At 32.1% G+C, this 26566-nt stretch overlaps 1 protein-coding gene and 1 long non-coding RNA gene across 12 annotated transcripts in view; both read left to right on the forward strand.

Moving 5' to 3' along the window:
• The window catches only part of ZDHHC21 (zDHHC palmitoyltransferase 21), a 63551-nt gene that overhangs the window by 30835 nt on the left and 6150 nt on the right, over positions 1-26566 (forward strand). For 7 of the 11 annotated variants that reach the window (XM_039875714.1, XM_039875890.1, XM_039876041.1 and 4 more), the window contains one exon: positions 15450-15566. In XM_039875714.1, the coding sequence (XP_039731648.1) occupies positions 15450-15566 (117 nt within the window). Of the gene's footprint in view, positions 1-15449; positions 15567-19418; positions 19900-25442; positions 25765-26411; positions 26456-26566 lie in introns of those variants that run through there. The other 4 variants (XM_039876115.1, XM_039876264.1, XM_039876185.1 and 1 more) reach the window with 4 other exon arrangements.
• On the forward strand, positions 1603-13159 carry LOC120613593 (uncharacterized). The gene is made up of 3 exons (XR_005655744.1): positions 1603-1613; positions 2830-2832; positions 12341-13159. It is a non-coding gene; the product is annotated as an uncharacterized LOC120613593 (long non-coding RNA).

The raw sequence follows: 26566 nt of genomic DNA on the forward strand, positions 1-26566 counted from the left end.
TTTTAATGTCTATGTTTGATAACTTCAGTGTTGAGATGTACTTGACTTTTTTTTTTCCATTTCTTAGTTTCCAGATATTTGGTTCTTTCTTCTGTCATATCAGATAAGTTTTGTTGGATACTAGACATTTTGTATGACTAAGGACAAAAGATCTTGTTAAATATTTTCTTTGATAAAATATAGTACTTTTTTCTTTTTTGGATAGTCAATAAAAGACTCATCTTGATCCAATCAAGGGTTTGTATAACAAACATTTCTAAGTCTAAGTTACAGAACACTGATCTTAACAGTGGTTCTTTTGAAGATGACATTATTGCATTTATTGAGATTTTTGTGAAGATTCATGATTATTGAGTTTTTGTCTTTGTGAAGGACTGCTTTCAGTTTGCCTTTTCTCTTATAATGAAGCTCTTCAGGAGTCTCAGGTGAAAAACAGGTGTTTACAATGGATTGTAGCTTTGCTTTATTGTTTTCCCAGCTCTGTGAAATAGCAGAAAGCTCTGATCTGTTACTCCCACTCAATCTGTCATAAGTACTGCTTATGAATTGGCAAGTATCTTAAGGTAAAAAACAGTACAAAATAGAGGAATCACCTTAATGCATTTCTACTCTCTCTGGGATCTTGGCCCTTGAAGTCCTAGCAATTTGGCTACTTTCTAGTGTCTTTCTACTTTCAGTCAAACTGTTTATTTACTGATTAATTGGATTTTATCTGGCTTTTAGTAGTGTTCTTACTGGAGGGTTTAGTCTCATATAATCTCTTCCTTCATAGGTGTCATTGGCAGTAGCATTTTATTTAAAAATTTCTTCCCAAGTGATTCTAATCAGTGCTGCCTAACTTCACAATTCCGTGAGGCAACACTCAGAGTAAGTGTAAGCAGAATCCTATAGAGTTGTGCAGGTGATTCTAATCAGTGCTGCCTAACTTCACAATTCCATGAGGCAACACTCAGAGTCAATGTAAGCAGAATCCTATGGAGTTGTGCAGAACAGCGCTTCTGTAGCAGTGAAGCTTGAGAACCATTGGGCTGTGGGGAATGAGACCTGTGAGGGACTTTATGGTATAGGTAGAGATTAACCAGATGGAGAATTGAAGGAAATTGTTGCCGGACAAAAGAACAACAAGAGGCTTGAAGCAGTAATTAGAATAATTGGTTTTAAGGTCAAATATGTTCTAAAATAGTAATATACTGTATAGAAAATATTTCTAAGGCTACATAATAGAATAGAACATTGTGCTTATTGTAGCAGTTCTTTTGATGATGACATTTATTGTGTTTTTTATAAAAGAAAAAAATCAATAATTTCACTACAAAAGTCACTATTAACATTTAAAAAAATAAATTTTTGTAATAGAATATTCTTCAAACAATCCTGTCCCATTAATTTTTTGCTAAGTCCTTGCCCATGTCTCTCGTTTTTCTCTAAAACAAACTATAATCCAGCTCTTTGTTATATGCGAAAAGCTGGCCAGCTAGTGTCATAAATCTTATTCACCTTGTTACCCTTTTCATGATTTGGGGTATGGAATAAATATCCCCAAAGGCCTCTAATTATCTTTGAAAATTGTATTAATGACTACTGTGCATCTTTCTTGTAGAGATAGTAGTACAGTTAAAGTATGCCATGGACTTGGACCGTATATTCTTCTGTAGGCCAGAGGAGGTGAAAGCGTTTGTCTGCAGTTTTCTATATACCCTTTCAGGTAGGTAGATGGCAGCATAGTATCTTTACTAGCCTATCTTTAAATTTTAAACTCGAGTGCTTAACCTCTAGGTGGGAAAAGAAAATATAATAATTCTTAAGTTATTTTGTTTCATTTTAAGGTGAAATGTTTATTCATTAAACAGAAGAAAAAAATGAATTGCCCTTTCAACTTTGTCGTAATGGAACTTAACCTGTAATTGGTAGAAAACTGGTACATTCGGTTAGGCTCATGGGAAAGAAAGAGTTGGAAAAAAGGATGCTGTTCACAGACTCTGGGAGGGAAAGAATTTGGGACTCTGATTTTTCTCTATGTCTCTTTCTTAGCTTTTTCTTTTCTGGGGAGTTATTTCTGTATTGTTTTTATTGCTTCATAATTGCCCCATTGTTTTTTAGAGTAACTTAACGCTTTTTAGATTCCTTCTTAATCTTTACTTTAAAAATATCCATCTGTCATGGATTTTCAAGGATTTATATGTTTTTATCATGTGAAGTTTTGATATATCCTTTAATGATGGAAGGTGGTAGTAAGAGGTGTAGGAGATAAGAAATTTATTCATCATGAATTAATGCCCAAAATAAGGATTTATTTTTAAGCTGTATATTTTGATTTATATTCTATCTTATACTAAAGAAAGCCTATGGACCTAAGAAAAATAAGTATTACTATCTTCTTTGTAAATAGTAACTGAAAAAAGTCTCAACTCAGTGTTAAGGCAAAAATTCATATCTACAAACATTTCAAAAACTTAAGGAATAGGTATCTTTCTAAATAAATTGGGTTAAATTAAATGTTAGAATTACAGAGTCCAAAATTAATAAAGATTATAAGCTTTGAGATATTTGGAGAGGTTTTTCAAATGTTAAGTGTCAGATTAGTTTTACCATTATTTGCATTAGTCATGACGATATAATATTAAATATTACTTAAAATTTCTCTTGAAACGGATGTCTTGCTTTAGTTACTGGGATGACAGTCATTTTGAAGATTACAAAAACCTGTAATTTGGAGAGTGGTTTAGCATTTTAAATGAATAAAACAGATGGACATTAAAGAAATACATTTTCTTTAACCCAAGTCCATATTTGATTATTTTTCACGCAGTTATTTTAAATGTTTATAAGCAAGTGCCTGGTCATTTGGTATGTTATTAAATTATAATAATTTATTTCATTTTAATGTCTGATAATTATTTACCAAAACCAATATTAGAAAATTATAGCTTTTTAATTAAATATGAAGGAAGGTATCACCATACTTAAAGAGTATACTTTCTAAAATTTATTATTTGTTGTTCCATGAATATTTCATTAGTTATATATTTCATAATTTTTACTTTATATTCTAGATTTGTAAGCATTTGATTAATGAAAGATGTCGACTCATTTGAAATGTCCCTGAGAAGATAAATAGTAGGTTCCCATTGTACAGATAAGGTGACTGAAATTCAGAGATGTTTAATAACTTGTCTAATCACAGAATTGCCAATTGGCAGAGATATGATTTGAGCCCATTATGTCTGTCCCTAAGTCAGTGTTCTTTACATAGTACCAAGCTGCTATTCCACTTTTGCATTTTTTTTCCTGAGGACATTTTTAGCAATATTATTATAGCATTGTTCATTTAAAAAAAAAAAAATTTAAAAATGCTCAAGTATCACAAAATTTCTTCAGAGAAAGCTCATTGAATCTCCTGATTGCTAAATTCATACTTTGCTGTTTTCATTTTTTATTGAGGCAACCTGTCTTTAGAAGTTTATCTAATATAAACTGTCAAAATGCATTTTATAAAGGCATTTTAGTAGGTTAAAAATATTTTTAAAAATATGTACCTGATGGCAATCTCATTCTGTAGGCGATACCGTCTCTCTGCATGAGAAAATAAGGGGTTATTTTCTTTTTTAAATAAATAATTTGTGGCTATTAGAGTAGAGATTATGCAACTAATCATTTATGGCATAACACTTTAGTTCTAAAGTTACATCTTTTAAATTGTTTTTAGATGAAGTAGATTCAGATAATTTCTAATAGATTCTTTTATACCTATTTTTATGTGAAGGGCAAAAAATAACTGCATTTAAGACTATGGGGAGAGTGACAGAAAGGAAGAGAAATTTCAATAAAGGACATGCTGCCAATATTTAGAAGAGGAAAATAAATAATGCTTAGCAGTCCAGCCAGTCCTTCAGCTAGGAAGATATATTATTATTATTCCAATTAGCTCATATCTAATAGTGTTACTAGAGATTTGATGTCGGATATAACCATGCCACAGAATTTTTTGCCTAGCTTTATGGCTAACAAAGAATAGAAATAGCCAGAAGACCTGTTTGCAGATATCTTGAATATTAGTAAATCTATCTACCTACCTACCTACCTACCTATTTATTTATTTATATACTTTTTCTATAATCAATCTTAAAGTATCCTGAGTACTTCTGTTATTTATTGCTATTTAAAAAACATTTTAGGCTTTACTCAATAACCTTTATTTATTTATTTTTTTGTATCTATAAGGTCATTTATTCATCGTGGTGACTAGAATAGATAAAATTGCTGAAATATTTATTTAGCTTCTTGGATTTGGGGCAAGAGTAGTCAAGAATAGCCAAGAATAGTGTGGAATTAAGATAAATATGAAATGAAAATTGTATTAATTATATCATGAAGTTAATTTGGCATTTTTGTTCATGTATCCTGAAATGCTAGTGGAGATATTATCCCTTGGTAAAATCAGTCTATCTGCCTGCCTGCCTGCCTGCCTTCCTTCCTTCCTTCCTTCCTTCCTTCCTTCCTTCCTTCCTTCCATCCTTTCTACTTTCCTTTCTTCCTTCCTTGGAAGGAACAGTGTAAGATGTATAATCAGTTTATATCTGTAGGGAAAAAATAGTTTAAGAATACCCTATTATTCAACAGTTATCAATTCTGTCTATCAATATATGCCTGTGTCTTTAGTGATTAATGGAACACCGAAACCTTATCAATTTTGACCTTGCCCTGCAATACCAGGTCTACTGGATATCTGTCCTCATTAAATTTATTTATATAGCTAGTTAGTTAGTAATATTATAGCATTTAGCATAAAAAAATTAGCAGTTTTTATTTTTCTTTAAGAATATCTCAGTCACTTTGAGTTTCAGTGGTGTAACCATGGTAGCAATTTTACTGTCTCACCCAGCTTTTACTAAACACTATAGCACTGTGTTAAATGAAAAATGTAGCAAGAAAATACATTATCTTATTTTCTTATTGAATTGTTCCAACTTTTCTAGAGTTTTTTACTGCTAAAATATTGGAAGGCAGGCAGAATGATTTTTTTGAAATATTTTACCCTCAGCCATGAACCTGGCAGTCAGGTGTTTGTTAGTAAAATTTGCTCCCTAAGAAAGCTGCATTTATATCTGTATCAAAATTTAATGTATAGTTCTGAACACTCAATTATAGCCATTAGGTATAAATAGTGATTTGTTTTTTTCATTTAAATTCATTTTTTTAAATTTCCATTAGGATTTAACAAGACTGAAAAAGTGCATTTTACCTGGGGGCTAGAAGTGAGGATGTACATAATAGTTCTGTAACCTCTTTTCCTGTATTTTAATGTAATGATAAAACTTAAACTAAGGCCCATCCTAAAAAGTGCTGATAACTATATAGGTATAATAGGATTTTATTTTATGCAAGAATAATTGCTATATGAACCTGACCTCAGTATGTGAAATTGGTTATTTAACCATTTTGAAAATGAAAATTTATACACTTCAGATATCTCCGTTGTGATCTAAACTATTTCCATTTTTGAAAAACATAGGAAATAAATCTCTTCTAGTAGTACAGTGGGTGGGGTGGGGGAGGAGACTTTGCCCTCCAGGGGACATTGGTAATGTCTGGATACATTTTTGGTTGTCACAACTTGGGGAATGCTGCTGGCATCTAGCGGTAGGGGCCAGGGATGCTGCTAAATAATCTTCAATGCAAAGGACAGTCTCCAAAACAAAGAATGATCCTGTCCAAGATATCAATAGTACTGAGGGTGAGAAACACCTTCAGTAAGAGGAAGATCCCAAAGTACTTCACATATTGTTTTCAGACTGGTTTCATAAAAACACAAAACTACTTATAAATAGTAGTTAATAAATAAAAATTACTTTCTGCTGATATAAAAACTAAAATTATATGTAAAATTATATTTGTAAAACATAGTCATTTATTTTTTAATATTATGAAGAACACTCAGTCATTCAACAAATATTCAAGTGCCTGCTGTGTGCAGTGGTCCCTGTTCTAGGATCCGAGGATGCAGCAGTGAACAAAACATAGTTTCTGAATTAAGGAGCTTACATTCTAATGGGGAGAGATAGGCAATAAACAAATATATGGTTTTTAAGATAAATATCTGATTTATAATAAAGCTGGGTATATGATAGAAAGTATCCTTTCTATCATATACCCAGCTTTATTATAAATAATTGATGATATAGTCAATTTATTATAAATAATTGATGATATAGTCAAGGAAGACCTTTTCATAGTGACACTTGATAGAGACCTAGAGCTCAAGCAAGTCACACATATGGAGAAGAGCATTCCAGAGAGAGGAAAGAACCAGTGCCAGAACCCTGAGGTGGGAGCATGCTTGACATTTTCAAGGAACAGTAAGGAGGCCTGTGTATCTTGAATGAGTTAGAGAGTAGTAGGAGACTATTTGAGGTAATTGGAGAGGAGACTGTTTTGTTTGGTTGTTTTGTGGTCCAGACTTTGGAAGTCACCGGAGGGTTCCAAACTCATTTATATTTTAGAAAGAAAAATGACTGCTAGGAAGATTAAACTGAGAGACAAGGATATCAGCAGGAAGACCAATTACTAGACTATTAAATTATAGTCCAGACATTATGGGAGTTGTAGAAGTGCTGAGGAGTGGCCTATTAAAGTTTGAAGAGCTAATAGGATTTGGATGTGGCGTATGAAATAGAAAGTGACAAGCTGAGGATTATTCCAAGGTTTAATTGTCTGAACAACTGGAAGATCAGAGGTACCATTTGCTAGAATGGAGAAGCCTGGAGGAAAAGTAGGTTTTAGGGAGAAGTTTAAGTTTTGGTTTTATACATGTTTACTTTAAGATACCTATTCAACATCAAAGACATTTAAACTAGACAGATATAGGAATCTGGATTTCAGAGGAGTGGTCTCAAATATGTATACACACATATATTTAGGAGCTTTTTGCTGTGAACAAATCCAACAAAAGGCACTGAAGAGAAAAAGGAGACTAGGTAACAGTTTGCAAACTGAGGAGACGAGCCTCTGGTAGAAACCCAGAGTGTGTTTGGCCAAGACAAATGAGAGGCCATTTTTTTTATAGAAAACGTCTTAACCATAGTTCCCATATCAGTCCATTTTATGTAAATGAGATTTCCAAATTGTACAGTTTGGATTGGTCGGTGTGAGTGCAAATAAGGGTACATTTTGTACAGTTCCAATTCGTTGGGAGAGTCACAGTCTTTTGATTGGGTGATAGCATGGCAATGACAAAGAACTTCGCTCTAGTGGTTGACTCAAGCAGCATAAATAGGCAGAGCCTAGTGTGGGAAACTAAGAGTTCATCTTGTGGTTCTTCCATCATACAGAATATGTAAGAGGTTCCTTCAGTAAACCACTACATTTTGAATTTAGGCCCAGCTAACCATAGATTGTCTACGTCCATCTCAATAGATAAATTCTCTTTTGGGGTTTACATTAGATAACTTTTTTCTCAGGGTCTACACAGCATAAAAATGGTATTTGTAGTTATGTGACCTGGTAGGAGATTTTCTAGGAAGTAAGTGTAGATAGAGAAGAAAAGAGGTCTGAAGGCCAAGCCCCTTCAGATTTTAAATTTTAGAAGTCAGAAAGTTGTAGAAGAACCAAAAAAGTGACTAAGAAGGAGCAGCCAGTGAAATGGGGAAAACAATAAGAGAGTCAGGAAAGTCGATAGTATATTGAAAGAGAAATTATCACAATGTACCATGGAATATAAACAAGTAGGGAGTCAAATGAAAGTATTGGGGGAGGCAGTGATGAACAGCGAAACAGTTGGATCAACAGATTGTCAGTCCCATTGAGGTAGAGAATTTGTTAGCGTTGTTGGCCCACCGGGAGTTAGCTTGAAAGACAGGAGATGTGTGCTTGAATTTGCAATTGTGTTATGGGTACGGTAATGGGAAATGATAAATGGGAAATGATTATAGGATATAATCATAGAATTTAGATTGAGATTAGGATAGAAAACAAGATTATTAGAAGAAATGAGTTTGAGGTTTTTCACAGACCAATATTAGAAGGATTATTTGCCAGATCATAAGTAACCAAATCTGACTCTTGGTTTGTTTTCATTCAGCTATATCAGGAGGTGATGCCCCCACTACTCCTTAGTTTTGTAACATTTTAAAATTTTAAATGATATAATTCCAAAAGATTATCAGATAGAACTGTTCTTTCATGTAAGTACCCCCTCTTCTGTTAGTTTGAGTGACACATGTCTGTGTACATGTTGCCTTTGTGTTTCTTTTTCCGTGTTTATCTCTGCTAATACAAGTGTGTAACAGTCTTTGTAGGTAGTAATCTCTGTCTCTTCAGGTGTTGGGGGAGGAGACTCTGCTCTTTTGTCTAGCTTTCTTCCTTAATTTTCATTCACTCGATAAACACTTACTGTGGCACCTGCTGTGTGATAGAGGTAGCGCACTCTAGGTTCCAGGGACAAAACAGGTAAAAGTCCCCATCTTTAAGAAACTTATATACTGCTGAAAGACAGTACGTAAAGAGAGAGAGAGAGAGAGAGAGAGTGAGAGAGAGTGTGTGTGTGTGTGTGTATCAGATGGAAGTAAGTACTATGGAAAAATAAAATAGGCCAAGAAGCTATGGAATGCTGGGATTTTCTGTAGTTTGGAAAAATGACTAAATGGGCCCTGGTAAAAATAAGCAAATTGGTCTCTGATAAGGTGATATTGAAGCATAGACATGAAGAAAGTGAGGCTAAACATGTGGATATCTGGGGAAAGAGTTTGCTGGGCAGAACAAATGTAGCAGCCTTCACGTGGGAGTTTGCTTGATATGTTTGACAAACAGGAAGGAGATCAGTGTTGTTGGATAAGAGTTGGCCAGGAAGAAAGTGGTAATGAGATTAGAGAGCCAGTCTGACTCTTCCTTTCTCCTTTTTCTCCTCTCTTATATCCTTTTCTGTAACGCATTTGACATTTTTTATCTCCCATCACAGGCCATATGTCACTAAATTTTATTTTACATTTTGTTGTATGAGTTTTAAAGGAATTATGTTTCTATTTCTAAAATTAAGATTTTTAATTTTTATGATCACAACTTTCTTTTTACTATAATTTTATTTTTTTTTTACCTTTTGTATTGTAAAGTATAATACACATACAGAGGAGTGCACAAACATCAAAACATACGGCTCAGTGAATTATTGCAAAAACATTTTTGAGCAATATTAAATTTATTCTTTTTGTTACGTTAAGTATAGTTAATTTTCATAGCTATGAATATCACTATAAATATTCATAGAATTTCATTTAGTATAAAACAATTTATCCATTCTATTGATGGACATTTACATCATTTGCAGTTTTTGTCTTAAAAATAATGCTAATAGACACAACCTTGTTCATGTTTCTTGCTGTACATGTGCGTGTGTCTCACTTGGATGTATAGCTAGAGAAGGCAGTGTTCAAAGATTATGTGTATATCCCTTTACAGACTATTAAAACAGTTTTCCAAAGTTAACCCCCCGACTAGTACAGTATATGAGGTCAGGTTACTTCACAGCCTTAACTAATACTTGTTAATGCCTTCCTAAAGTTAGTTATTTTGTTGGGGATAAAAAGAACTTAATTGTGTTTTAATTTGCATTTCTCCAATGACTAATAGTCTTAAGCCTCTGTTTGTATGTTTATTGAGCGTACGAATAGCCTGTTTGGTGCAGTGTGCCTGTTTAAGTAATTTGCCCATTTGGTAGGGGAGTTATTTGACTTTTTTTTAGTTATGGTAGGATGTTTTAAATTTGAGCCCCTTTTTGCATATGTGTATTATAAATATCTTTTACTCTGTGTCTTACCTGTTCACGCTGTTAATGATAGTTTTTTGATAAACAAGTTTTAATATATTCCAACTTATCAATCTTTTCCTTTTTGGTTAGTACTTTTTAGGCTTAATAATTTAATAAGCCTTTTTCGATTCCCAAATGATCAATATAATTCTCCTATATTGTCTACCAAGTATTATATTTTTTCATATTTCCACCTGGAATTGATTTTTTTTTTTTGATTCTTATGAAGTAGGAGTTAGGGTTTCACTTTTTCATGGGTAGATAGCCAAATGATTTAGCTCAGCTTATTGAGAAGATAGTTCTTTCCACTCTGCAATGTTATCTTTGTCATAAACCAAGAACCATATATGTGTGTATCTGTTTCTGGTTCTTTTATAGTCTATTGGTGTATTTATCTATCCTTATGGTTATAGGACACTGTCATAACTGTAGTTTTATGATAAATCTTATCCAGTAGAGGAGCATTTCTCAATTTTTTTTTTTTCATTACCGTTGCTCCACTAAGGAGCCTTTTTAAACATTTTCTCCCCTTCTATGAAGTTAAATACTAAGGAATAAGAGTTTATCAGGTACGATTGATTTATGTACAGCCACAAACCAGTGTAATAGCTACAATTTTTATTCTCCCCCCTGGAGGCAATCTGACCCCTATTGAGAATGCGCACAGTAAAACAAACCCTCCTACCCTGTTCTTTTTATATAGGAGTAGTATGCTATTGTTTTTGTATTTGTTTGTTCCTATGAAATTTAGAAACAGCTTACTTAGCAATTTCTGCAAATCAAAACGAAGTAAAATAAAAAACTCCTACCAGTAGACTATATACTCCAATGATGAGGGATTTTTATTGTGATTGTGTTAGTTCTATACATCAGTTTGGATGGTTCACATCTTTACATTATTGAGTTTCTTGATCATAAACATAGTATAGCTTTAAGAAGAAAATTGTTTCAAGAAGAAATTGGAAGCATGGGTAATTCTGTAATCATGAGTGAGTTGTTAAAATATTTCATGCAAAGAATATTAATATTTATAGATTTACCAGTGAATTCTAGCTCTAGCTAATATGAAAGTAAACAATAATTCTAGTCTTACATAAACTCTTTAAAAGAATAGAAAAAGGGGGAACTTGCCCCAACTCATTTTATGTGTATAGCATATATTTGATACATAATCTATCAAAGATAATAAGAAAAAGAAAGAAAATTATAGACTAATCTGATTATGAACATAGATAACAACTCCTAAACAAAATATTACCAAACTGAATCTGGTTATATATAACCAGCCTGACGAAGCTGAGTTTATCTTAGGAATGAAAGGTTGTTTTTACATTAGAAAGCCAGTATATTTTATTACATTAACAGATTAGGGAGGAAAATCATATCTATAAAGACTATATCAATATATAAAGACAAAACTAAAAATCAGCATGTGTTCATGTTATAAATTCCTAGTAAACTAGAACTAGAAATATTTAATGAGATAAAAGGTTTCCCCCTGCCAGAACCCCCATTCCCACCCCCACAAAACAACACAACATCTATAGCATGTTTAATGATGAAATGTTGACCTCTTTCCAAGCTGGGGGACAAGGCATTGATGCCCACTATGCCCTCATCACCATTGTTAAAAACGTAGTGATCAGAGTTCTCTTCAGTGCAGTGAGGCAAGAGAAAGAAAGAAATGGTATAACTGCTCAAAGAAATAAAACTGTCATCACTCTTAGATGATATGATTTTGTAAATGATTTGTCCATAGATTCTTTTTGATTTTAAGTTTAGGAAGTATGACTACAAAACAGTATTTTAAAACTTAATTCTATTTTCTATATGCTAACAAACATCCTTTAGACAGTGAAACTAATAGCCGAGTTATTTATAATAGAATCAAGAAACAGAGTTCCTGAAATAAATCTGACAAAAAAATACAAGACCTCTAGCGGGAAATTGTGAAGCTTAATAGAATATGTTATATGTTTGTGCATGCCTGAGTGTGTGTTGTAAGTTGAAAATCTAATTAAAATTTTTTTATGGCAGTACAAATTATCTGGAATAATCAAGATAGTCTTGAAAAAGAATAAGAGGGGATGACTTAGCCTACTAGATATGGAGAGTTATTACAAAGCTATAGTAACTAAGACTTATGTCATTGGTACAGGGATAAACAAATAAACCAGGAGAAGAGAAGAGAGAGCCTACATCATACTCATGCATGTATGGACACTTGAACTCTGATCATTGAAGAAAGGACAGTTTTTTAAATAATCCATTCTGGAGCAATTGGATATCCAAATAGGAAAAGTAAATTCAGACTGCTATATTTTACTGTGCTCAAAAGAGTAAATACCAATTTCGAGTGGATTAGTGACCTAAAAATGAAAGGCAAAACACTAAAGCTTTTAAAGGCTTTAGAGAATGTCATTATTACCTGAGGGTTGGGTAGGATTTCTTAAATAGGAAATAAAAAACGCTAAAGGAGAAGATTGATAAGTTGGACTACATTAAAACTAAGAACTTCGAGTTATCAAAAGATGCCATTAGAATGTCTGAAGAATGAATTGGCAACCTTTACCTTTTGAGTAGGAATGAGGGAAATAATGTGATGGGGAAGGGATGCACAGGGGAAAGCCTCTGCATGGTTTCAAAAGTTCCCATTCTTGAGAGGGTAGTGTCACTTTTCTCTAAACTGAACTTGTATTTTTTGCATTTATCTATATATCAGTACATTTCTTAACCACAAATGAGAAGAAATACATTTATTAGTTTGCTTGGGCTGTCATAAGAAAATACCAGAGACTGAGAGTCTTAAACAACAGAAATTCATTTTCTCACAGTTCTGCAGACTACAAGTCCAAGATCAAGATGTCAGGCAGGTTTGGTTTCTCTAGAGGCCTCTTTCCTTGATGTGCAGATGACCTTTTGCCTTGTCCTCACATAGTCTTTCCTCTGTGCTTGAGCAACACTGATGTCTCTTTGTTTCTATATTTCCTCTTATAAGGATGCCAGATTTGATTAGTGCCCACTTTAAGGGCTTCATTTTAAATTAGTCACCTCTTTAAAGGCCATATCTCCAAATACAATCACATTCTGGGGAGGGTTTTGGGGCGACACAATTCAGCCACAACATTGATTTTGTAGTCAAGATTTTAAATAACAAATGAGTTTTTGTGATTTTGGATATAATTCCCCAAGCCAATATTTTGATTTAAAAAGTGCTATATTTAAAAAAGAAATCTAAGAAGTAAAGATGTTATGCTCTGGAGGACTGTGTGAAATGACTCAAACTATGGTTATGTATGTGTAAACTTAGAATACAACTTTTTTAAAAAAATGTAAGTAATAAAAAACCATTTCTAAAATGTTTTTACAATTCTTAAAGGTATAACCAAATGAATAAATGTAATATTGTCAGTAGATCTTTTAGTCTCATCTTCATTTTTAACATTTATAAATTCTTGTTGGCAAAAAAATTTTTTTTAAGTCATAAATTCCTAGTTATAAATTCCTATGTTATAAATTCCTAGTAAGAGGAGAAGAGAAGATGCATTTTATTTGGTCATATATTGTATTTTTATTGCAGTTAGCTCTAGTATAACAGTATGTGCATTCCTGTGTTATTCACCCAACTATGCAAAATCATGCATTGAAAACCTCAGGACTTATGGGAGAATGGAGGTACAACACTCAAAAATTTTTGTCAGTGACACTTAAATGAGTAAGAACCTAATAAAAACAGCAGCACAGTTTTACACACATTAAATAGTTAAGAAATGCATAAATACTGTAATGAACATGGCACTTTAAAAGAGATCTGAAGTTTTCTTGTGGAAGTGGCATTAGAGGATTACAGTGTGTGAGTTATGGTGAAGTGACAGAAGTAGGGTCATCTGAATTTGAAGGGTAAGTTGTAATATCAGAGGTAGATGAGTATGGCTCATAACACATTAAGATAAATGGAATAGCTGGTAGATGTTTGAAGGGCGTCCGTGTATTTTGTGTATTCCTATATGCCTTGGTTTAGTGACTGCAGTTTTTTGTGTTCATCTAGGGTTTCTCACAGATAAAATGCACAAATGAACACAAAATGCTTGCTATGCTCGAGTTACTGCTTAATATATCAACCATGTTGGAACAAATTTGTTTTTTCAAACAGCGTTATAGCAGAACTTACTGTGCTGAATTTTTTTTTATACCATTCATAGCCCCATCTTTTCATCTTTAAGTGTTTTGTAAGGATTCTGCATTAGGCTCTTTTACTGAAGTTTTGAAATGACTGCCTAATATTTGCCTGCTACATAACACCTGAGTGTCCTGGTGAATGTTAAGTTCTTCCAGGCTAATGAGTTGAGTGATTTGGGTATGGAATCTGATTTTTGTTTGAGTCTGGTAGATGATCACTGTGATACACAGAAAAGCATCAGTTCTTTTGTTTTAAGCACGCTCATTATGTTAAATGACCTTTCTGTTTTTGTTATTGCTGCCAGGATACCTTCAAGCCTTACCCTGAATCGGTATTAAGAAAGCGTGTCAGTGGTTATGTTTTGGGGGTCCTTCCCATTCTTTTGTTGCTTTTATCCACTGTGGCCATTTCATACCAAAGCCTAGCAATAACAGGTTTCCAGGAGAAGTCGTCGTTCTTTCATTCTCTCTCCTCTGGTCTGTATAGTTGGTAACAGGGACTGCAAATAAAATGCTTCCCCTAGTTTTACTCTCCTTCCACTACAGTTTCTTTGGTTAACTTTTAAGACCCTCATTTTTATGCCTTGAACCAGAAAATCAGCTTTCCGTTACATCATTTCCATTTCTCCTTCTCATCTAGGCATTCCTTCATGTTTCTGCAGTCCTCCATGTGTGCATCTCTAATATAGCATATATCACATTGTTTCGGAGTTTTGTGAAGCTGGATTTTCTAAGTAAACTGCAGTATTTCTTAAGGGCACAGACCACATTTTTATATTACATTTTTACTATATAGCATAGTGCTTGGCAGTGGTGGTTGGTGAGTGGGTAGATGAATGAATAAAGTGAACTTGAAGGATCCATATGGTCCTATTATTATTATCCCCCTCACTTTAAGTAAATTACATAATCTCTAAATATCATGGTCACTTGAACTTTAATACTACGATTTAGCTTATTCATTCAAGCTTTTTAGCCATGCAAAAATAAAATTTCCTTTTGTGGAGCCAAAGATTCTGCACCATCTGTTTTGTTTTTTAGAGGTTTTTTTTTTTTCTTTTTGCTACAAATAGTAAACAAATGTGGCTAATTTGCAACCTTAGGATTGAGGTTTTTCTTGACACAATAGAGTAGTAAATCCTATTTTCCAGCTTCTATGAAACATTTGGTGATGGAAGGAAATTTAACTTTGGATGGTAAACACACAGTGCACTATACATATGATGTATTATTGAATTGTACACTTGAAACCTATTAGATTTTATTAACTAATTCATTCCAATAATTTTGATAAAAAATTATTTTCAAAATTTTAAAATATTTATATATCAATTAAATGAAATAAACTCCAAAAGGGGGAGAGTACTTTTTCTTAAGATAATAAGGGGAAATGTTATGGCTCAATTCTTGATTATTATTGCAACTATAAAAAACGTCTTGAATTGTTTTTAAAACTTTCTTTTTCTTATAGGACCTCTTTCTTGTTAGACATGAATTGGCCATAATGAGACTAGCTGCCTTTATGGGCATTACTATGTTAGTTGGAATAACTGGACTTTTTTATACTCAACTAATTGGCATCATCACAGTAAGTATATTTTTAATGTAAAGTAATCCGTTTATCAACATATTCCCTAATTATGACCTTAATTCTAAAAAGTTATAGAAAGTTTAAAAATTAAGAGAAAATTACCCATCATCATTTATATATTCCCATTTCCATATGACTGTGCAATTTTAAAGTAGTTCTAATCAGTGTACAGAATGTACATACAATTTTTTATCCTGCTTTTAAACATTAAGATAAAGGATTTTTATATAGCTATAGACTACATGTTTATAATTTTTAATAGTTGGATATACTCTCTTTAGTAAATATATCATATTTTAATTAAGTGTCTTCTTGTTGATCAGGTCTTAGTGTGCAGTTATTTTTTTCTATATTACAAATGACACTACTTTGAACATTTATTTTTTCTTTTTAAACTATTATATCAGGTAAATTCTGAAAAATGCAGTGCTGATAGAAACATTTTATTAGTAATAAATCATTTTTTAATGTACTTGTTAGTTAAATGGGATTTAGCACAACAGAAAAGATTAAAAAGTGAGAAAAATATAGAGAAAGGATTTAAAAGTTTGATAATACATTGCATTGCAGAAGATGTAGGGTAAACAGACTTTCTCATGTTATTGATAGGGATGTAAATTGATATAATCTTTTTGAAAGGGAAATTGTCAATGTCTGTCAAAATTTAAAATACATAGTCCTTTTGCCCAATCTATAAATTTATTTTGTAGAGAGTATTTATTCACTTGTGTGTAAATAAACATGTATTTTAAAGAGCTCCATTATTATGTTATATATAGCATGTATTATATATGAAAATTTAAGTGTTTACCAGAATATATTCAGTGAAAGAAATGTATAGTAAGAAAAAAATGCATCAAAACTTATTATAGAGCAATAGTAATCAAAAAGGTGTAATATGGCCATAAGGATAGTCATATTGATAAATGAAATAGAATTGAGAATCCAAAAATACACACAGATTCTGTGGGCAGTTATTTTCAGTGAGAGTGCCAAGACGATTCAGTGGGGAAAGGAAAAGTCTTTTCAACAAATGCTACTGGGATAACTAGATATCCACATGCAAAGAATGAAATTGGACCCTTATCTCACACCTTGTACGTATATTAACTCAAAACAGATTATAGACCTAAATGTAAGATCTAAAATGATAAAACTCTTAGAAAAAAACATTGGAGTAAATCTTGGATTAGACAGTATCTTAGATCCAACACCAAAAGTGCAAATAACCAAAGAAAAAATTGACAAATTGGACTTAATCAAAACTATAAACTTTTGTGATTCAAAAGACACTATCAAAAAAGTGAAAAGACAGCTCACAAAATGGGAGAAAATATTTGCAAATTATAAGGCAGGGGTCCCTAATCCCCAGGCTGTGGACCAGTACCAGTCCATGGCCTGTTAGGAACCAGGCCTCACAGCAGGAGGTGATCGGCAGGCTAGCAAGCAAAGCTTCCTCTGTCTTTGCTGCTGCTTCCCAGCGCTAGCATCACCACCTCAGATCCACCTCAAATCCACCTCAGATCATCAGGCATTAGATTCTCATAGTAGTGATTGTCTCTGGTTCCAAAAAGGTTGGGGAACTTTGTAAGGGACTTGTTTATAGAATATATAAAGACCTTATAACTCAATAATAAAAAGATAAAACATGAGCAAAGGATCTGAATGACCATTTCTTCAAAGAAGATTCAAATGGATAATAAATGCATGAAAAGATGCATTTATTATCCATTTGAATCAACATCATTAGTCATCACAGAAATGAAAATCAAAATCGTAATGAGGTTTTGACTTCACACACACTAAAATGGCTATAATAAACGACGACAGTAACAAAGGTTGGTGATTCATTATAAATTAATTATAAAGTAGTGATTCAATGATAAAGTAATTCACAATTACTTTATAGTCTGTTCATAAGTCATGTCAAAATTGCCAGATTATGCTTGAATTTTTTGAATTTACGCATTTGATTTTACCAGAATCATTAGTATATTTTTATGACCCCTCGAATGGATTTTCTCAGATTTCCCCAATTTCGTCTGATTAATGACTGGAAATTACATTTGGGAACATTGCTGCTAACAGTACAAGTTACTTATGAGGGCCATCTTTCTTACAAGTTATTTATGAGGGGTTTATAGCTGAGGGTAACAATTTCCTTTTTACCTAGCAGTGCTAGTAGCTTCAGAGAGTGTGGGTTTGACAGCAAAGCCTTCAAGATCTTTTAAGAATCAAAAACAGGCTCACAAATACAGAGAGCAAAGAGAGATTGGGGGCTGGGAGAAGGGAGTAAAGGGTTAAAGAAGTCCAAATTAGTAGTTGATAGATGGTTACAAGGATGGGGAGCACAGCATAGGGATTACAGTCAGCAGTAATGTAATCGCTATGTGTAGAGCCAGAGGGGTGATAGAGTAATTGGGGGAAATCTTTTCATAAACTATATACATGTCTAACCAATGTACTGTATACTTGAAACTAATAATAAAAATAAAATGCTAAAAAATTCCTACTTTAAAATGTTAGCATTCACTCTGCGTTGGACATAAATTTTTTATCATATTTGTTGGTTTTTAAAGGATTTATAGTAGTCCCCCCTTATCTGAGGTTTTGCTTTCTGTGGTTTCAGTTACTGGTGGTCAACCGCCATCTGAAAATACTGTACTGAATGGAAAAATTCAAGAAATAAACAATTCTTAAGTTTTAAATTGCATGCCATCTGCATAGTGTGATAAAATCTCTCACCCTCCTGCTCTGCTCTGTTCCATTTGAGACGTGAATTATCCCTTTGTCCAGTGTTTCTACGCTGTATACTCTACCCACCCGTTAATCACTTAGTAGCCATCTCTGATCATATCAGATTCACTGTTATGGGATCACAGTGCTTTTATGCAAGTAACCCTTATTTTATGTAATAATGGCCCCAAAATGCAAGAGTAGTGATGCTGGCAATTCAGATATGCCAAAAAGTAGCTGTAAAGTGTATGTATGTATTGGAAAAATCATTTTATGTGTAGGTTCGGTACTATCTGAAGTTTTAGGCATCCAGTGGGGGGTCTTTGAGTATATACTGTTTGCATAAGGGGGGACTACTACTGTATATTAGATTATTTTCTTACTGTTCATACTACCAACATGTTAATATTTTTTAAATTGTACAATTTTCTCTTTTGCTACAATATTGAACATTTCATTGTTTTAGGATAGGGAGATTGGTTCTGATGTGCTGTTTCTAAAACTGAGTAGAAATCACATTTGTTAAATAATGCTCTCTCCAAAAGTTTCATTTCTTTCTGTATACATATATTACCCTCTCAGAATATTCTGTACTAGACAGGTCTGATATCTGTAGAAATTACACATTTGTGAAGCATTCAAAAAAGAATGGAAGTTTTAAGAGAAAGAAGGAGAAAGAATATATTTTGTTTGTTAGTCCAACCTTTAGTCACCGTACTTCCTCTTGAATCCAATTACTCTGAAAAATTACTTAAATTTTATTTCCATTTACCTGGACTTTCCTAGTGGATTTCAAACATCACTCTTTTTAGATTAAAAAACTTTTTTTAAAGGTTTCCAGAATGCATTTCTCCCAACATTGATTTAATGTTCTTTAAGGTTTAATTAAAATTGTTATGCATTCGGTATTTAACATTAAATCTAATGAATTATTAACATTTAAATAAAATGGTATTTAATATTTTAATTAAAGTAGAAAATATAGATTTGTTTACTTTCTTTATAAAACATACTTGCTATTTTATTTTATGAAAACATTAAGACTACCTACAGGAAATTTCCCACCTAGATGTGTTTTTATCATAATCTAAATCCATGGATCTCTCTTTACAGTGTGAAAGAGTGATAAATTTGTCAGGTCGCATGAGAAAGAAAAGGAGAGAACAAAACAATAAATTTAATGTTTCCACTGAAATCTTCCTTTCCCTACTCTTGTACCCCAAAGACCAAGAGGCATTTTGGGAGAACACTGGTAGGAATATCATCTTATTATATAAACTATGTGATTACATAGTTTGAATTTAAGCCTGTTAGACAACATAAACAACAAATGCTAGCTTTTTTTAGGTTTAGATAGAGGTTTTGAGGAAGCAGCATATCAATTTTCAGCAATTTTTTTCCACTGTTTTTACTTGGGATTAATAAATCATTTATCTCCTGTGTAAGAGGAAAAGTCCTATCTTCTTATTGATAGTAGAAGGTAACAGGATAATCAGAGTAATGATAATCAGATAAAATAATTAGAAATCACTTAAATTTAAAATAGTGGATTTCCAATCTCATTTCCAAGGTTAAAAGTCAACAAGGCCAGATGTTTCTGTGGAATAAACTAATCTTAAACCTAATTTTAAAGGATTACCTTTGATTATTTTTAGATTTAATTTTCTACATGATTTAAATATGTTTGCATTTTTACTAAAATTAATATTGAAGTAAAAGTGTTTTCAAAGAAGTTGGTTTTAAAGTGTCCTTTATTTAGAGAACAGATTATTCTAATTATTCCTTACATAGACTGTTTAGCCTTTTTTGTTTGTTTCTGAATGAAATAGATAGTGATGTTATTAATAAAATTGATGTCAGAATTTCTTACTGAGCGGTGGTTCACACACAGCCAAGAATAATGTCCATTCTGACAATCACCAATACTAATAGTGCGGGATGATTGTATTAGTCATGTTTTCAGTCACTGGGCTTGGAGAGAGTTAATGAAGAAGCTCTGTAACAGCTGGTACAGCGCCTTCTGGTGAGATTCTGACAGTGAGCTATTGTATACCATGACACTGCTCTGACAGTTTATCTGGATTTTGTATACAAGCATTTTTGTTTTCTGGGCACCGTGGAGTTTATATAATAGCTGAAGCTTTTGATAGCGTCTCTGGAGCTTAGTGTTTTTCTCAGTTGTGAGGATGAAGGTAGGGTGGGGAAGATATATTTACTTGCAATTTTGTAAAAGGCCTTAAATTCTCAAAAAATTGAGCTTTTGCCTTTGGTCTCATGATTACTCAAATAAATACAAAGTTATAAATGCAGGGATGACTGAATTTTAACTTGTTTATCTTATGCAGTGAAAAGTGTCTTGTATTTAAAATGTTAAATTAGTTAAAATGAGATTATTAAATAGCATTCTCATTGTCAATTAGTGGACATACCTGCCTTTTAATATATATCCAGAAATGTAGTCCCAAGATTATTAATCCTTATAATTAAATTTTGCCAAGTATCTCACGGAATCAGTACTGTGAATTAGCAACATTCAGTACAATCTCTGTACGGATTATGTTTTGTTTGCTCAACTCCAAATCAACATTGCACATATGGAAATCATTGTTAATTATGCTGAACCCAGTTCACTTATATTTTTGTAAAAGGAATTATGTACACCATTTTGATTTCATTTCTGAATTATATTTTTGTTTAATAAAAGCAAAATGTATTTCTAATATTTTTGTTCAGATCATATTAAATGACATATCTTCTCAGTAGCTTTTAAAAACCTAGAAAAATCATTAAAGTTTAAAATGTCACTTTTATATGCTTTTTAAAAGCATTTTACTTTATTTTATCATTAGTTTCAAGTACATTGGTTAGACATTTATATAGTTTATAAAGTGATCCACCCGATTACTCTATCACCCCTCTGGCTCTACATTTTTTATATGCTTTTAATGTTTTATACTAATGTTAGCTATGATATTTCTTTGAATTTTAGATACAGTAGAAAACTTTATAGAAACTAGATTCCCCCTCACCAAGGAATTAATTTAAAACATACTAAGTTACATTGCCTACTAATTTAAAAGCACTCTTTTAAAAAATGCCTATTTTGATCAAAATTATTATATGTGGAATTGGATTACTCTTTAGCATAAACATGTTCCTATGTGAAAATGTATATTGTCTCATCTCTCCTTGCTCAATTTAATAAGTATTGGAAGTATTTCTGATAAGATTAAAAGTAATTAAAAACAACTTATCTGTTTTTATAATGCATAAGAATAGTACACTTAAATTTTTTTAAAGCATTACTAATTGCTTGAGTGATTAAATAGATGCTTTTTTTGGGTTAGCAAGCTAAACATTTACATTTTCCTTTTATTTGCAATTTTCCTTAGACATTCATATATTCTTTCATGTTCTGAATGTACATCATTTTTAATCTTACTTTAAAACATAAAAAATAAAATAGTGAATCTTATATAGTTAACTTGTAGATCTTTTTCCACAGCAATTCATAGCTTCTCTCTCACATTCTATCAATATATTAGTTGCTACCAATATCTTAGCCAAAGGGATACATTAGCTCATCTTCTACTGATAACCAAAATCTTACTGAGAGGATAATTTTGTATTAAAAATATAAGAGTAGTTGACCTTGAACGTTAATCACAAACATAATTTTTCAGCTGTTTCAAATATTTAGTATGTCTTATTTATAGAAGATGTTACTATACATAGTCATCCTCTGGCATCCTCTATATTTCTGTATAGTTATTTTGTATATTCGACTACTTTCACTAGACTGCAAGCTCCTTGATGCTAAGGACTGTCATAATAGATGCTTAGTAAATTTTGATGGATGGATAAATGAATAAATGAATCATGGTTTATGTACTTACTACTTGGTTTCTCAGCTAGGTTGTAAGCCTCTTGTGGACATTGAATTTTATCTGTGTCATCTCCCAGAGGCCCAGTCATTTTATCTTTTATTATAAAAACCATGTTTTTTGTTTAAACGTAATTTTTTAAAGTTCTATTCTGATATAATTGGGATATTATATCTCCAAGCCCTCTCAGAAAGTGTTTAGTAGACAATATCAGTAAAAACAAGGACTGCCATTGGTTGAGGAGTTAAGGGCTCTAACATATATTAATTCATTTAAACCATACAAGAACCTATGAGATAAGTATTATTATTTGAAAATTGAGATACAGAGTTTTAGTATCTTTCCTAAGGTTTTATACAGCCAGAAAGTTGCTTGATAAAGAAGAGTATGGGGAATATTTTGAAAGGAGATTTTCAATGACTATATAAATGTAAGATCTCCTGCCCTCTTGGTTCCGTGATTAAATGTTTATGTGAACTTCAAATCTCTAATCAGAGATTTAGCTGGTCCTCTGTTGGAGATAGATGCTTAAAGGACCACTTATTTCAAATGAGGAATAAAGTGAGTTCTGTCTTCAAAGGAGGAGAGAGAACTAATATTAACAAGAACATTTTTCTCTTTGGATTTCAGGAAAAGATTAAAAAATTAAGGAATCATGCTTTTTCTGTTGATGTTCTCTTCATTTAGTGCTGCAAACATATATTTAGTATCCACTTTGAACAATATATGCTGCTAGGTGGTATGGAAGGTACAAAGTTAAATGAGCTGCTGTACATATGTTGATCAGAGGTGCTAGGAAGTCAAAAAAAGTCTAAGAATTAGTAGAAATTAGTAATAAATAAAACAGGTATATAATCTCTAGTTGTGAAAAACTTTCCTGAGTAGTTTTTTTTACCTCCAGATTAAATCAACAGTCATTGAATTAGATATGTACAACAGAGCTAAAAGTATTGACAAGACCTATAGCAAGAACAAAAAGTACAGGTGATCATTGAGGTTAGATTGAATTATCTTTAAGGAGTCTTAATGATGGAATGTTTTTATTTTCATCAGGTTTTCATTTTAGCAGGTCTAGAAACTCCATTTTTAAAATCTTTCCAGAGTTAATCAGACCCAAAAAGCAATGGCTCTTACTTCCAGACTTAAAAGTGATAGCCATAGAAGTCATATAAAGCAGACTGAATGTTTATTCCTTACACATGATTGTCAGGTATGCCAGAGGACTCTTTGTATTCTTTCTCCCCTATAACAACATAAATGGCAAAGTGTTGGTTGGTGAGAATGAACTCAAAGCAGGATGAGTTAGTTGGATAGGTTGTACTATCAAGCTGTCTATTCCAAGAGGACTGCTAGATTCTTGGATCTGTTAACCAGGAAAAGTGGTGGTAAATTCTGATGCTTTGCCCTTCACCCCTCTCAATTTTTCTAGCAGGCAATAAATACTCCCTCTCCTTTTCTGCTAGGAACTTCTTTTTTCCATTTTAGATATAATCTTATAAGTTGGGATATAGCTTTACTTTATAATCAAAAATATATTTCTAGATTGAATCTGAAAGATCGTTTCTTAGGGTAACATCAGCCAGCCATTAGAAGTAGATAAAGTATTTGTCGATAAAATAGTTAAGGCCTATATTTCTGTAAATCTTGCTTTTTCTAGTTTATTCTTTTTTTAGAAAATAAACTTTCAGTTTTTAAAATAGGAAAGCAATCTCCTATATCTCTTAGTTAAGTAGGCTGAAGAAATTCAGATATTTCGATCATTATACCAGAATCAAGACATAAATATTTCTCTGGAAATAAGATATCCTAATTGTAGATAACATTAAATATAAAACTTCTTATCATTCCTTGAAGAATCCGTTTTTCTGAATAGCTGAATTTTATATTTAAGAATTTATGAATTATACTTATACTCCTTAAAGATAGCAGTTATCTTACTGGTCGTTTTCTGACGGTCACTAAAGGTATTGAGTCTTTTATATCGAATGAAATTGTCTGTACCAAAGTCGGTTTCAATTATTTTTAGTTTGTTTTTCTAAAATATGGCACATTTCTGTGCTTTATAAAACAAAACACAAAGTATATTAAATCTGTTTAGGCACTTGGAAATAATTTAGAGTTTCAATGTTCCAGCCAGTAGGAAACTCTTTCCCCTAATAGTCTGCTGTTTCTAGTGTGCTTATGAATATGATAGCATGATAACTTGTGTTGCTCTGAGTATGTTACATAAATGCCAGTGCAAAAACATTGTGACATATTCAAATACAAATTGTTCTTTTTTTTTCTGGATAGCTGAGTTTCAGAGAGATAAGTATTTGTTATTTCTAGAGGGAAAACATAGCCACTTTTGGCTATTCTGACTAATCATGTTCATAGCGTCTTGGTAAACATTACATCCTCTGATAGAATAACCATATGTTTATCATTATTTAAAAGGTAGTATTCTACCTTTTTCTTGAACCAGATTCTAGAAGAATGTCAACAGCTTTAAAAAAAATTAAAGCTTTTCCTGTACGAGGTCTAAACCCAAAGTCTTTAAACTTGATTCTTTTATTGCTACATATAAGTTCCTCAAAGTTATAATCAAGTTGTAAATTCTGCATAGTAAAAATTGCCTGTAATATTAGCTAGCTATAGTAAGCTGACTTTGTAATTGCTTCTTCATCCTGAAATAGTTTTCAATTTTTAAGTATTATCCACAGCTGCAATTTTAGGTCATTTATATATATCTTTGCTAATAGCACTTCTTGACTTCTGTCCTCTCTTTCCCTTTGTATCTTTGCACAAGCTATCTTAATTGTTTAGAACCGCCTGTGACCAACCCATCAGTTCTAAGAAATCATTAAAATTACTTCATTTACTTTCTTTACAGATGTGAAACCAGAGGCCCAGCTTTCTTCTTAAGTTCCTAATCAATGTTGTCACAAAGTAAAATATTATGTTGAGGAAATTATGCAGCAGAACCCCCAAAAGTTAATTATAAATAGAATTGTCATTGGATACCATGAATATCAAAGCATGCTAGGAAAACTAATAAATATAGAATATGTAGCTAACCTACAGTCTTGTCCCAAATTCCTGGGTAATTCGGAAATGAAACTCTATTATTGGTGACTAGTCATCTAAAAAAAAAATTATTTTCCTATATGTGAGCTAACTGTAGTTATTCAACTTCATACATAACAATTTAATATTATGAGCTATTCATGTAGCTTCTATAAAAGTCTTTTAAAGTAAAGGTACTTTTTCTTAGTGTCATTGGAGAAAAGTTCTACAATCAAAGAAGTTCTTGAGATTGGAGTTGAAGCCACAAATATTTGCATGAATAGTACTGCTTAATAACAATACAGTCCACCTGCCATGTATGAGCAAGCTAGTAAAGGATAAGAGGAGAAAAATTTCTCTAACTTTTTGGTATATTTAAAAGAATATTTTTGTACTACTTTGAAGTACATTTAAAAAGCAGAATAAGTAATTTGTGTTTTAATTATTTAGATGTTACTTATCGTCACAGTTTCTCAACCTAATTATAGATCTTCTGTTAACATGAATTAAACTAGCATGTCTGGAAACTACCTTTTGTTTGTTGAATTGTTTTCCTTATTTATTTCTTAGAGCTTTATAAAAAACACATAATAAAGAATTGTATTATTATCAAAGAGACTGATTTTTCTGTTGAAAAAAAGGGAATAATTTTTAACCAAAGAACACTAATGAGATCACTTTACTTTTCAGAATACTAGATGTCGTAGTATGGCAAATGCGTAGATTGCCTTGTTGAATTCGTGTTTGTTAACAGAAATCCAGAATCAGTAGCACTCTTTGGCTGTTGGTGTTTTCTGTTTATTGGTGTCTTTGTCATTTTGGTATTTATTTTTTTAATGCATCTTCACTGACAGTTGAATTAGAAATAGGTAATAGAATTTTAAAAGAATTTTCAAGGAATAAAGTATAATAAAAGGTTAAAATTTAAAGAAGTGAGACTCCTACAATTTTTGTGAGGTTTTGTAATTGAATAATTTTTTTTTGACACAGTGTAGTATTGAGTCACAAGAACTTCAACCAAGATATGTAGATAATTTAGAATTCTTAGTACCTATATATAAACTGTTTAAATCTTCGCATATTCTCTGAATATGATTAAAAACATTATAAAATTAATATAGGATAAAACCTTGATAACTTTGTTACATCTGAGTATAATTTTTTAAATTTTTAATAGGATACAACATCTATTGAAAAGATGTCAAACTGTTGTGAAGATATGTAAGTATAAAAGTGAAGTCTGTAGTGTTCTTGTTAAAAATGGAAACAACTGGCCAGATTTGAAAAATGTGTGCATGTAGTGGAAAGCTAATATAATGACAGCTTTTTTTT

Source organism: Pteropus medius, unplaced genomic scaffold (genome assembly GCF_902729225.1).
Source record: "Pteropus medius unplaced genomic scaffold, Ma_sr-lr_union100, whole genome shotgun sequence".
NCBI lineage: Eukaryota > Metazoa > Chordata > Mammalia > Chiroptera > Pteropodidae > Pteropus > Pteropus medius.